General features: G+C 40.5%; 2 protein-coding genes and 1 long non-coding RNA gene across 5 annotated transcripts in view; 1 reads left to right on the top strand and 2 right to left on the bottom strand.

Annotated features, from left to right (window-relative positions):
- The window catches only part of GLUD1 (glutamate dehydrogenase 1), a 29,006-nt gene extending 15,217 nt beyond the window's left edge, over positions 1 to 13,789 (bottom strand). Inside the window, exons 1-3 of the mRNA XM_014940487.1 lie at positions 13,329 to 13,789; positions 1,439 to 1,519; positions 536 to 591 (exon numbers count right to left, since the gene is read on the bottom strand). Of these exons, the coding sequence (XP_014795973.1) occupies positions 536 to 591; positions 1,439 to 1,519; positions 13,329 to 13,761 (570 nt within the window). The 5' untranslated portion in view covers positions 13,762 to 13,789. The remainder of the gene's footprint in view (positions 1 to 535; positions 592 to 1,438; positions 1,520 to 13,328) is intronic.
- LOC106887098 lies at positions 7,456 to 10,736 on the bottom strand. The gene is made up of 2 exons (XR_001411799.1): positions 7,600 to 10,736; positions 7,456 to 7,554 (listed from the first exon to the last, which is right to left on the bottom strand). It is a non-coding gene; the product is annotated as an uncharacterized LOC106887098 (long non-coding RNA).
- Positions 12,763 to 13,795, top strand: part of FAM35A (family with sequence similarity 35 member A) — a 36,273-nt gene continuing 35,240 nt past the window's right edge. For all 3 annotated transcript variants that reach the window (XM_014940486.1, XM_014940481.1, XM_014940484.1), the window contains exon 1: positions 12,763 to 12,875. The gene's annotated coding sequence lies outside the window, so the exon portion shown is untranslated. The remainder of the gene's footprint in view (positions 12,876 to 13,795) is intronic.

Here is a 13,795-nt window from a genome sequence, read left to right as displayed (position 1 = left end):
AGTAGAATGACTTCACACAAATCCTTACAGGAGTTTCAAGCTTACAATATCTATTATGTATTCTAGTATGCCTTTCTGTACAAGTTATTTTAATTAGGGCAAGAAGGCAAGCCTGCAGTAAACTTTTTATAAGCCAAGTTAGTTATTATTCACACTGGAACACTGCATAGAAAGGTTTAATGGAGCATAAAACTATTTGTTAAAATAAACAAAAACATTAACCTTTTTCTAAGAGTAATTTAATTTAAGCCTTTATTAACAGTATCAACTTAAAAAAATTCCAAGTTCCAAATTATTTGTAATTTTCTGACTTTTAGGAAAAAAAGTAATAAATAGTAGAAGTATTCCACCTCTGAAACGCACACCTTCGTAAAATTATTTTCCTACCTATTGCATGCACAAGCTAAATCAGCCTTTACAGAGGCAGAAGTGGCAGGAAGTTTTAAGTGGTCAATAATGCCCTTAGAAGAGCTTTTTTTAACTGGCTGGCTTCAGTACTGCAAGTAACCAAATTTTTATCTATGATTAAGCTTACTGTGTAGTTCTTGGGATTGATCTTGACACCAGCCTTTGCCCCACCAAATGGCACATCTACAAGAATGCAAAGGAAAATCATTTTACTTTTTCAACAATAAAGGCAGAATGCATCAGTAATATGTGTGAGGAATTCTAGCTTTGATTTAAGCAGTGACTTTAGTTTTGCTGCATTTAGGGCTTCATGAGAAAAAGCTATTATCTCATCTAGGTACTCCTATAGAAATGGGAAATCTTTCAAGGGCAGCTTGAAAACGGCCTCGAAACTCCTAAGTTCATGATTAAAATTGTCTATGGTTCAAGCTCTTGTACTTGGTACTTGTAGAAACAGTTAGTTTTATAGTTTATATTTTACTGGTTTAGCTCAAAAATTTTACTTTGGAAGTCTTAAGTGAATTATCTCTATATACATTAACAAGTATTTTGGTTTTCTATACATAATGTGCAGATTCTCTCCAAACTTCCCTACAATTTAGCAGCTGTGTATGCATTATACTCCTTTATGACCCATAAAAGAATTTTATCCTTCTCTCTCCACAGCTCCCCTGCCTGAGTCTTTTACAGCCTCCATCTGTTCCCCCCAAACTTAGCCTCCTCCTAATCCAAGTTTGTCATACTTTGATTTGAGTTCAAGAGCAGTACTTTTACGGGACGGGGTAACTAGCAGAATTTGGACTTTTCAAATGAAAATGTAACTTTATTCAAAGTATCTACCGTAACAGCAGAGGGAATATGTAGTAGTAGTATTATCTTGGTCACTATATATTTTTTCTTATCTTGTTACAAATTCTAATCAGAGATAAGTGTCTAAAACTTCATTTAATTCTTTAGATGCTTTTCTGTAAACTACATCAGTACTGACTGAAATTGAAGTTTGTATCCTTCTTGAAAAATTATCACTTACCAACCACAGCACATTTGTATGTCATTAGAGATGCTAAGGCTTTCACTTCATCCACACTAACATCCAAACTATAACGAATACCTGCAAAAGACACATGAGAAAAAAAAGGAATTCACTGAACAACTTCACAGGTATTTATAAATTGGGAAAGTTAAATGTAGACCAGCCATCTATAACATGCAAGTATGTAATTTAAGAACGTATTTGCTTTAAGGCTTAAAGAGCAATCCCCCCTCCTCCCACTAAAACATCTACCTTTTACTTAACAGAAATTCAAGACTTCAGTAATTCTCTATGAAGTAGTTTAACAACAGTAGTCAATCTTGGAACAAAAGTGAATATTCCTTGGGAGGAAGATGAGCCAAGCTGACAGGTAACTCAGTAGACTTTTTTCCAGAAGCTGATAAAGCTCATCAGCATCCCATAAGAACTTTAGCTTTGGACTTCATTCATTATATATACAAGATGAACTTTGTTCCTGAACATAACTTATCACTACACCATATAACCAAGATTTCTTCTCCAGAGTAAGGCAAGCTCCTGTTATGAGCCTTGCAATACATTGGCTGTGGTCCAACAAAAACATATGTAGCTTCAGAGCTCTGGCTACTAGGCACAGCCACATAACAGAAAGCAGCAAGTCACTCTACTAATTCAAATTTGTTCAAAACATTTTGATGGAATAACTCTACCCCAGCAAGCTTGTGTGAGCAGGCCACCCATCCTGCACCCGTGTGGAAGCCAGCCCACACCTGCATTCCCTGCTCTGAGTCATTCAGCAGAAATGGAAGTGGGTGATGACACATGGTTCAGAAGCAAATTCAAATTGTTGTGGTCTGCTAGAGGCTTGGATGCAAAATGGGTGATCGCAGACACCAAGGCACTTCAAAACTGAGTGGAAAATGATTACACAAAGATAGGAGATCTGTCACCTGCCTGACTCTTACCAGTCTTTTAAAAGATGGGTTGTGGCTGTCCAATAAATTGATTGAACTCAAACTTAAAATCAATGTATTCTGAAGATAGTTACAGAGTAGAAAATATTTAACCAAACTGATAGGGCACATATATAGAACTACAGAAGCTTAAACATAATGTTTAAGATCAACACCATGCCCAAAGTCATGTGGCCACAGCAAAAAAACCCCAACACCCTACAGCTATATGTTATTGTCTATCCAAGCTTCTCCTATATCACTAACCATATAATGGAGCCATGAAGAATTTACTCTACCCTCCAAACCCTTGGCTGTAGGTCGTGCCAAGTTGCAGGGTAGTTTGTAGCAGGCACAGAGTGTCCTTTAGATGCTAGGTACAAGGCACCACAAATTTCCTATTATGTAAAGAGAAGACCATATTCAGGTCCTTGGGAGTGAAAAAAGGCCAGCATACATTATCCAAACTAAAACACTCTGCTGCTATGGAAGCCATTCCTGAATGCTCTGGAAACAATCCCAGTTTCAAAGGAACTGAGTGCTGCTCAAGTACAGCTAAGGGCCAAGTGCTGCTTTCTTATGTGAGTTCAATAAGTAAAAGAAAGCACCATGCCTCTGCAGAACAGAATTTGAATTTACTGTGTATATGGGGGAAGGGTGGTCTCCAAAAGCAAAATAATTAGTTTCTGACTTCAGTAGCTGTAAGGTGTTAATGTCCAGGCTTTCAAAAACCTTCTCACAGAGGTAATATTTGAAATTTAAGTGGAATCCATCAGAGCCAACAGACCAGTCAAAGTTGCAATTTACATGTTTTTTTTTAACACTTTTTACTCTGATCCTTCAGAGGAGTGGTTATCCTTCTATAAAACCCTGAGCAAGAACAAACACCACCTTTGGCACGGACTGTCCTGCCTGGGGACACAGTTCCCTCTTGGCTGAGTAGGTATGCTCTGGGGACAGGACTCATCTGAGCATTGCTCAAGCCAGCCAAATCTGAAGCCCTGACCTACGCTGGGCAGAAATGAACTCTGCCCCTCCACCCCCAGCTGAAATAGATCACTGTGTATTTATTTAACCCATATATTTATTCAACTTCAAGCTGCACACACAAAGTAGTTTTGCTACAACTATACTCCTGCAGGCATACAAAATGTTGTTTATTGATATGTGGAAAGCAGCAGTGGGCTAGATAGTTTGGGGTAGTTATTTTGTACAGTCTTAACAGGGAAACAAAATATAAAAGGAGAGAGCGGCCTCTTCTGCATATCACGTTGAAGATGGGATCTGAAAAGATAAACAAGCTGCAGTTTAACTACAAGAATCAAGCCCATGCAAAATAGTTGCATCTCCAGTTTCCTTGTATTACAGTCAAGGGTTATTATATGCTTTACTGTAATAAATATTAAACTTTCATTCCAAGGGAACTAGGGGAAAAGCCCCAAGACTAACAAAGTACTGAAAGGCTTTCAGCTAAGGTGCCTGTCATGTAGGTACATACATGAGAATATAGAAAACTTTTAGACATGAGGCTGAAACTGTCATTTTCTGGACAACTTAATATTTTTGAGCACAATTTAGCTTCTTTTCTCTCCTTTTAAACAACTTGAATTGAAATGGCTTGTCTACTGTCTTTATCTTTGCCAATTCTGAGAGTTGTGCTGACTTCACTAGCCACTTTGTTCCAGTTTATCCTCTAAAAACTTTCATTACAGTGTTAGTCATAGTTTAAGGTCTGGATTCCAGGTTCCCTGATAGGTGTGACTATTTTTTTCCTCTTTTGTGGCGTGCGTGGATAACATTTAAGATGCGCTAACATTTCATTCCTTTTCACAATTTGGCCAGTTACCATCTTCAAGGAATTGTAATTACTCTACAGGAGGCCCACCTCTTGACAGGGAAGTTATTTGTGCTAAGCTGTTAGGACTGATGAGAAGCAGGCATCTGAGAATGCTGTACATTCCATCTGCAAGAGGATGCACAAAGATAAAAGACTTAATTTCTATTCTATTTGGACATCAGTGAAATTTAGTTTGACAGCTTCCTAGCTTGGCAGGAGAAGAGTATTGCCATGCATTTGTAAGGCTCTTTTGGCAGTGTTACTATGCATTCAATAGCCTGAGTCTAAAAATGGACCCTATACACAGATAAAGCACTGGGATATTTTTTTTTAAAGATTCTTAATACATAAGCAAATGAAAGTCACTGCTACACAGCAAGATTTTAATTTTTTTAAACTCTGGCAAGTCCCATGGAGTAAGTCTCTGGAAACTTGTGACTTTTACAGCAAACTAGCTACAAAAAATAGTTTGAAGAAAGCCTCAAGTTACAGTATGAGTCACTGCCATGGAAAATACTTTTCACTGGAAAACATACAAATTCTTGTTCTAGTTGAGAATTCTCTTTCCCTGCCACACCCCATGAAGTTAAACAGTATGCTAAGAGAGACTTTGTTTTTCTATGCACCAGGCTTTCTAGATGAGGAAATGTTTTCATTTTAATTTTGTTTTATTACTGGTGAGAATAAAGAGAAGGCTTTATCATCACATTGCAGTGTCTATGCTTTTAAAACTTTTTTATGATCTGTATTTTGGAGATATTATACTTCATCCAGCTACCTCTTGCAAGAGGTAATTTTAAAATAAATGTCAAAGTAGTAATTATCAGTAAGACTGTATTTTGGATTCTATAATAGTAGCAATCAGTTACCATTTTAATCAGCAGGTTTGTACTAAGGAAGGTACTAGCAGGCATGTAACAAAGATCTTGATTTCCAAGACAACTGGCTATACATCCTACTAGATCTTACGTTGTATGGATTTCAGTGTGTTCTGTGATGTTGAGTGTGTTTATTATGCTTCCTTAGAAAACATGGTGTACAGAAACAACTTTTCAAGGCTGATTACTGCCTTTCTAGTATTCTGAAAACCTACATTTAGCATAGTGTAATTATTTCCTGATCTTCTAGTGCAGTGATCTTAAATGGTAGTATCTACTTATGCCCTCACCACTAACAAGTGTGAAGTATTCAAAGACAAGTCTCAAGACTAAACAGTTGCCATAGTAACAGCTCAGAGCAAAACACTTGGTAAACTACTCCTCCTGCACTAAATATCTTGCAAAACTTAGCAAGTCTCTCAAGTTCCCCACAACCTGGAACAGATTGGCATCTCAGTCTGAATTATTAATATCTAACCAAGGCTTTGTCCTGGTTTGACTTCAGTGTTTTCTTCTAGTTATGATCTTTGAAACTAATTTGTGTCCTTTACAGACAACAATTCTTGTTAAGGCAGTGCATTTGTTCTGCTCACCTCTCTTTGGAAAACGCTTGCTCAACAGAACAAGCATTTCAGGGCAGCAGCTCTCCTACACTATCCATACAGCACTCAGCAAAACAGATTTTATGATCTTATTTGAAACTTCTTAGAACTGACCACAGCCCTGTGAATCTCCCAATTAGCAACACTGGATTCTGCAGAGGCTCTGCGGGTTAACAGCTTGCCTGACCCTGTCCCAAAGGCTGACATTACATCCAGAGCCTAAAGGAGCTTCAGTAAAGATGCTCACCTTGTTCCAGCTATTCAGCAAAATCCCCAAACAAAATCCATAAATCAGCTCCAGTATTTATTGGAATGCCTTAGTACCTTAATGTTTTAAATATGGATCATGTATAACATTTTCATTTAGATGAAGTTTGGGCAGTAAGCAAGTTAGACTGTGATTATACTACTATCAAACTCTATGTAATCGACACCTAGCACAGAAGGAATCAATATTCCAAGCAATCCTTAGGCTCTTTCGGAACAAGAACATTTTTCTAAATACAGAAAAAAAATCTAGCCTTCCCTATAAGGAAACTGTTTAGCCTTATTTAACCATTTGGTAAGTCTGTTAAACAGCACAATGACAAATTTGTAGCTATTGAAGACTAAGGAATTCCAGACAAACCTAACAAAGCAAGATGAGTAATTGTGCTGGAAAACAAGAACACTCCAAAATTCAATTCACTAACTGCCAAGAGAGGAGATAAAAATATTTATCTCTTCCCACGCAGCATTAGCCAGCTATAACCTAGGGTGGGAAAGAGATCTGTCTATAGACACATCCCAGCATTCTGCTTTAACCTGAACTATCTATGAGCAACCATTAAGGTACTTGACCTGACAGAATACTTCAGTAAACGACTTCTTGTATACATTCAACAACCTGTCCTTAATACTGGAAATATACTTAAACACATACACACATATATGTTTATTTCATTCCAAGCAGAGAAAAGCACAGAATATTGTCTATTTAAAAAAAGTAGTGGATCAGTAAGATCTTGTGTTTTAAATGTAAATACAGCAAATTTAGTATACCACCAGGTATACCTGTATTCATGCACTCAGAATATGGCTATGAAGTAGAGTCTCACATATAGAACTACCTCAACACTACCTTAAGGATTAGGTTGCTCATTAAGCTGCAGTCATACTGTAATAAGGAGGACTGATAGAGAGAGATGCAGTAACATTACTTCCATGCAGATATTAATACCATGCACATGGGCGTATGCAGAGGGTGGAAATAACACACAAGTTGGCCCTGGCTAGTCCAAATGCCATGGGAGCCCCAAAACAATAAGCCACCATAGTGCTGACATGAAGCAGCCAAATTCCATGCTTGCCTATGAGTTTATTTCCTAACAAGATGTAGCTGTTGCAATTCACGCAACAAAGAATACCTCCTAGGATGACCCAGAGAACAGGAGAGAGACTATCACGCAAGAGATTCCCCTCCTCACTCTCTCCAACACGTGTTTATCCAGAAAGCCCAACGCCGAGAGAGGTATGATCTCTCTATAAATAGACAAGGAGCCAACAGCAGCAAGGGAAAACAACTATTTAAGATCAAGGACAAAGCTGGCTACTGCACAAACAATACGATCTGATTATATGAAAAACCTGAAACTGAAAAGATTCACAGCCAGAAGAGCAAGGCATAGATATCCTCCTGCAAGAATATCAGGGTAAAAACACAAAACAGATACGGTTCACTGAGAATTGTGACTAGTTTATTAAAGGACAGCAAAAGTACAGGACACCCGTTCCTTCTCCTTTATTTTCAATTTGTAATTTAAATATATAGCCACTGTTGCACTATTTGTAAAGTTAGGCATGCTCTACAGTAAGAAAAAGAAACCTATGAAAATAAGGTACTCATATCAGCTTTAGCTGTAACACTAACCTATGAAAATAAGGTACTCATATCAGCTCGTCAGCAAGTCTCGTTATCACCGTTAGGCTAATTACCTTTTTTCCTGTAAAACTCTCATATTCCTGTGAAGGTAAATCAGTTTCCATGGTTTATTTCAAGTTACAGATGGTCTGTGGTACAGTTCCATCTGTTGGATGGTCCCTTGGGCACATTTCCATGTCTTACCCTCTAAAACCCCTGGGCCAAAGACACAATCTCAGAATTTTCATCCATGCATGACTTAAAAAAGCAAAGCCACCAATACAACCCCAGGATAAACAGAGCTCTGCTGAAGTGATGATACCTTATAGCACTAGTTCTTATTTCCCCCACTTACAAAGGACAATAAACAGTGTCACGGTAGCTAAGACAACGCGTGGGGTTGCACTGGTCCAACTCTTGCATGTAAAGCTGCTTCTTTTGCAATTAAGGTTACCATCATGATGTGTGTATACAGTTTTAGGCAAGGTAATGTGTACAACAGGTTATTTGGTGACTGGGCACTGAGATTAGCATCACCCTTGGACCTCAGGAATTGGAGAACTGCGGCAAGGATAGCATGAAAAAAATGTCATCTTATGCAGTAAGAAGCTCATTAACATGAAATCGTTAAGTCAGTTGAGGAGGATAAATCCTGATAGGCAGAAAAAAAGCAGCAAAAACCAGAAGATAGGAAAGTTTCGTAATGCAGAATAGTTCCTTCCACTGATCAGCCAAAGCAGCACCACCCAGGAAATCAGATTCATTCACCTCCAAGTCAGCTGAGCCAACAAGTAAGAATCATCTGTCTATATACAGACAGTGGTGAACTTTGAAGTTACGTGTGCAAAGTTTTTCAAAATCCCTATGTAAGTGAAAGCCAGCCTAAATCTAGTCTGGAATTAAAGAAGGTGTTAAAGCCTTTCAGAACTGAGGAATCCATTGAGACTTCTTGAAGGCAATTTGAGTGAGCATAAACAAAAGGTTAGGCTGTTTCCCAGCTCTGATTCATTTGGTTTCATTGATAACAGACTTATTGGACAGTTGGTTAACATGAAAAGGCTTTACAAAGTTTTAAAACCACTTCATAGCTTTACGCCCACAGCAAATGCTGCCTAACAAACGTGGAATCACTTCCATGCTACTAAGCAGGTAGGAACTCAATAAGCTTATTCATACTTGCACATAGGTTATTTTCACCAATCTGTTCTCTGAAACTGACCTATTAATGAAAACATCCATCAGGAACCACATGAAAAGCAGTGTAACCAGTTTTAAACCCTCCATAGAACCTGATAAAATTATTTACAAAGATTCATTATTTTAAGTAGGAACGGCCAGAGTACTTTTCACCAGTCATCTGTATTCAGCCATCTCATTTCCTGTACCCCATTTGGTTTGTTTTAGTTCTTCAGGCAGCTGTCAGTGCAGTGAACAAGAGCAGCTGTGGTTTCCTGTTAGTGCTGGCCACTAGCACGCAAGTCAGCGCGTAAGCAAGGGAAAGAGTGATCTGACCCACAGTGTTACTTCAGCTACCATGCAGCATCAGTCCAGTCACATAAATACTAAGTTTAGATCATAAACAACTTGAGTTCCAACACACAAGAAAATTGCTTATCTCCATGTTCTCAACGGGATGGGGAAGCTTCTAACGAATTTTCCTTTCCAGCAAAAGGTTACATTGCAGAAAACGGACTTGCGTGCTGGACATACTGCAAGGCCTACCTCTCAACTGGGTATATGCATGACCGTTTCATAAAGATTCCTAAAGCACAGAAGAGAAGTGCACCAAAAGTAAAAGAATCACCACCTTCTTGAACTGCAAAGGTTTGCAACCCACAAAGCAGAATTAAGGATCCATTTCTACAACAATTAAATAGGTAAGCACCACATGATGCAACAAGAAATGTTATTTTGGGGTTCTCACAAGGAGGTGGAAAAAGGCCACAAGTTATAAACTGAAAAGAAAGCATGTTTCAGTACTTTGTGGCAGTTTTCCTGAAAAGCTCTCCTCTTGACCCAATGAAGAATGACCTGCACTACCATGTAGTGACAACTTTGTGCAACGCAATCAAGTTAACTTGTTTCTATACCTGTTTTGGGGGGAGAGAGGAGAGAATGATAAGCCATTAAATAAACTCCTATTTATATTAACTATGCTTTAGATTCTTAGAACTAGAATATTGAGAGCATTGTATTTCTTGAACATAAATCTGACAGTCAAGTTTCCCATAAAGGTATAGAAGTTTGCCTATGCAAAAAATGTAAGACTGCTCTTGAATTTGCCCTCATCCAACCCAACCCTTGTGGTCTGCCATTCCATTTCTGCATCAGGCCACAGTCATCCATCCAGTCAGGAGCCTTATTTTCAAATCAGGCCTCTTCTGGAATTCACTCTGCTGAATTATTTCTACTTGCAGGCAACAGAGAAGACGGCAGAGAAGGAGGCACAGAAGGACTAGTAGTCAAGGAACTGCTGCATTTCTACTGGAAGGTACTATCTGCAGGCACATGTTAGTTTTAAACTTGCTTCGTAAAGATCAACTTTGCATTAAGAAGTTTGGCACTTTCCAGATTTGGGCTAGACTACTAAGCAGGGGTTGAGGTTTCATCCTAGAAGAGAAAGAGTAGACAAAGAAATTGAAGATGACATCTGTGATAAAAGGAACACAATCTAACTGCTATAATATTAAGCTAAAAACATTTAGTAGAAACAGAAGGTGCTCCTAAAATGAAGATAATTCAAATGTTTTAGTCTCTGTTTCCTCAAGTAATTGAGCTGTCTCCAGGTTAAGAACATTTAAATCAAGATATTTTTTTAAAATGTGATTTACAGTATAAATTCTTCATTAGTTCATGGTTAAATCTGTAAATGACCTTATAAACAAAAACAGTATACAGAAGTAACGTATAAGGTATAAAGTACTTTGATATGGGTATATAAGAAATGAGGAACAAAATTGAAGGAAGACAGCCTTTAAAAGACCTAAAACATTTGTTTTACTGCATTCCATACTTGAATCTTAAAGTGCACTTTGATAATTTGTCTAATCTGCATACAGAACAGTACTGAATATTCTTTAAACAGTATCTTATCCTTCAGCTTACTAGTAATTAGTAAATGGGCATACCATATACTTCTTTCACAAATGTACTTAAAGACAGAAAGCCAAATTTTATCACAATTAATATAACATGTAAACCTCAAGAAATACAGGAGATGAGCATTTAAAGTACAATGCTCCTTGAAAGAATGAGTGATGACAAAGCATTCCTACCTGCTAGTGATTACCTAGCAGTAACTAAAGGCTGTCTCTTTCTTAGTAAAAAATACAGATCCTTTTAAAAAAAATGGTACGGGGAACCTTATTTTATCGAACTTTATTTTTCCCTAAGTGTAAAGTTTAAGTTCACAGTTGTGCATCTGAAAAGATCTGGACGCTGTGTTCCTCCTACTGCTCTGCAAACCTTCCAGATGCCAACTCACCCCTCTTTTAAAAGGTGGCCTTGTGTCCCTTTGGTGTTTCTTGCTGGTGTGAATTACTTGCATTGCACTCTGGACTCCACCAAGTGTGAAACACTCACTTCAGCAAGTTTTCCTGTATCATACTATTATGGAGTTTGAGTTTTATTTCACTGGGTTTTGCATTTTTCCTCCCTCTGGAATCTACTACAATTCTAGTTTTAAAAAATCACTTCTAGACAAAAGCTCATGTTGTTGGTGCATTTCCAGTAGATCAAGTGTATCGTAAAGGCAGAAATAGCTTTATCACCCCTGTTCTTTGCAGTTTAAGTAGAAATGTTCTAAAATGTTCTACTTCCTCCCACCTTTTTTCACAGCAGTTTTGAAGCAGTCAATCTATGCTTATCACACGTCCCCCATTTAAATTTACTACAAAGCCAGATCTGTCATCTGATAGTGAGCAAATTCCTAGAGAGCATTAGAAGGTGAAATCCATTTATGATCACTACGCTGAAAAGAGTGGAAAGGAAATATCATTTGCAATTCCTTCCCTAAACCCAGGGGGGTGGGGTGCAGCACAGGAAGAAAAGGACGAACTGTTGAGAGATAGTATTTTCTTTAGCTGTCATTTCCAACTGCCTTGAAATTTACAGTTGTAACTTTCCATAAATATTCCAGTGTTTGCTCCAGTGTCAGTGCAAACAGGCATAAGAAATACTACTGAAAATCAATAAATTCTGGTGAGGATTTAGATATGTATGTATCAGAACAAAAGGTATCCAATCATCCAACTGTTTTTTGTTCACGTACAGAGTATTTTATAATTCTTTGCTGTGAAAACAATTCTTTCAGTTCTGAACAATACTAATGTGAAATATTATAAGTTATCATATGTTAAATACTATCTTGTTACTTCATTTGCCACTGAACTGTATTCTGTTATGCAAGTGGAGATCTTAACAGTAACAGGCTCTAAGAAAAGGAGTTCTTGTAAGCAGCCGCAAAAAGTAACTCTAAGCAGAGACAAAACAGAAGTGTAATACCCATCGGTATTTTAAAAGAAATTATAGAAACGGCAGAGAAAGAGTAGCTCCACACAGAGTAAGCTTCAGTCATGCCCAACTTCAGCTACAACTAAGTCTGATGCTGGTAACTCTTGTTCCAAGTAATCACCAGAAATTATTTTGAGTCAACCTCCTTTGGGTAAGAATTAAACATGCCACAGGACGCTCACTACACATTTGATTTTGGAAATTTAGGAACCACATTAACAGGACAGACTATTAGTGCTGCAAAGAGAAAAATTCCCATGTCATATATACACACCAGCTGACTGATTACCAAGAACGCATTTACCTAAGAACACCCTTCCTACTCTATTCTAGGAGTCAGAGGTCTTCATCAATAAGAAATCAGAGAGAAAACTTTGCTTTCTGCAACCATGAGAATTTACCACAAAGTTGGTCAACGCTGAATTAAAAAAACCCAACATATAGACTACAGAAGCTCTGGTCTGAGACACAGTCCTGAAAAGACGCCAGTACTTCCTTGTCCACAAGCACCAGAGCTCCTGAATAAGTTATGCGGAAAGACAGCTGTATTTGTTTTTCAAGGAAATGCCATCTACCCCGGACTAAAAAGGAGCTCGATTCCTCTGGGATCAGAGCTGATCCCACGTGAGCTCAGCTTCGATCAGAGCGATCCAGCGGGATTCTCCCTCCGTGCCATTGGCCTCGCCCGTGACAAGTCAGCTTTCCCTCAGAAAAACCACGTCAGGCTCTTCTTGTGTATCCAGCCGGTAACTGGGGAAACCCCAATAGTCTGGGTGAGTATTCGGGATTCCCAAGCACAGCAGAGGGACGGCTTCTCCAGCCTCCGCTCCAGAGCGAACGCTTGGGAGCAGGGTGTTTTCCAACACACGCTACCGAGAGGCCTGAGCCCCGGCGGGTCGCTGGGCGGGCTGCCCTCCCGCCCTCCCAACGCCAGGCCGGCGGGCGACGGCCGCCGTGAGCCCCCGGCACCTCGGCTGAGGGGGAGGTCAGTGTGGGGAGTCCTGAGGGGCGGCTAAGGAAGGAGGAACCGCTCTGTCCCCGGCTCCCACCTTCCCGTCAGACACGGCGGGGAGCCAAGCGTGCCCCCCCCACCCCCGGTACCTCAGGGGAGCGCCCGCCGGGCGGCGGGAGAGGGCCGGGGAAGGGCGGGCCGGGCATGGCCGCCGCGGGCCCGGGCGGGGTGTGTGTGTGTGTTGGGGGGGGACACACAGGGCGGCGGGTCTCACCTCCCTTGCAGGGGGTGCGGTGCTGGCTGTGCTGCGCCCGGTAGCCCTCGATCACCTCCCACTCGCCGTTGTCGCGCTTGATGGGGAAGGAGACGCTGAGCACATGGTTGCAGGGTTTGATGATGCGGAGGATGCCGCGGACGCGGTGGCGCCGGTCCTCCATGCTCTCCCGGGTGCGCAGCCCCTCCACCAGCTTGTCCTCCACGATGCTGGCGCCGCGGTCGAAGAACCCCTCCACCATCTTGAAGAAGTTGGGGTCGTCCTCCTTCTTGGCCGCCTCGCAGTAGTGCCGCCGCGGGCACCGGCCCCCGCCCCATGCCGCCGCCGCCGCCGCTCCCCCGGCTGCTGCCGCCGGCCCGCCCGGCTCCGCGCCCGCCAGCACCGATCCGGCGGCCAGGCGGGACGCCAGCAGTTCCCCCAAGTAGCGGTACATGGCGGCGGCTCCCGGCGCTTCCGCTAGACGGGAG

Source organism: Calidris pugnax, unplaced genomic scaffold (genome assembly GCF_001431845.1).
Source record: "Calidris pugnax isolate Ruff unplaced genomic scaffold, ASM143184v1 scaffold39, whole genome shotgun sequence".
NCBI lineage: Eukaryota > Metazoa > Chordata > Aves > Charadriiformes > Scolopacidae > Calidris > Calidris pugnax.
Note: the sequence above shows the minus strand (reverse complement) of the source record. Positions and strands in the feature narration are given on the sequence as shown.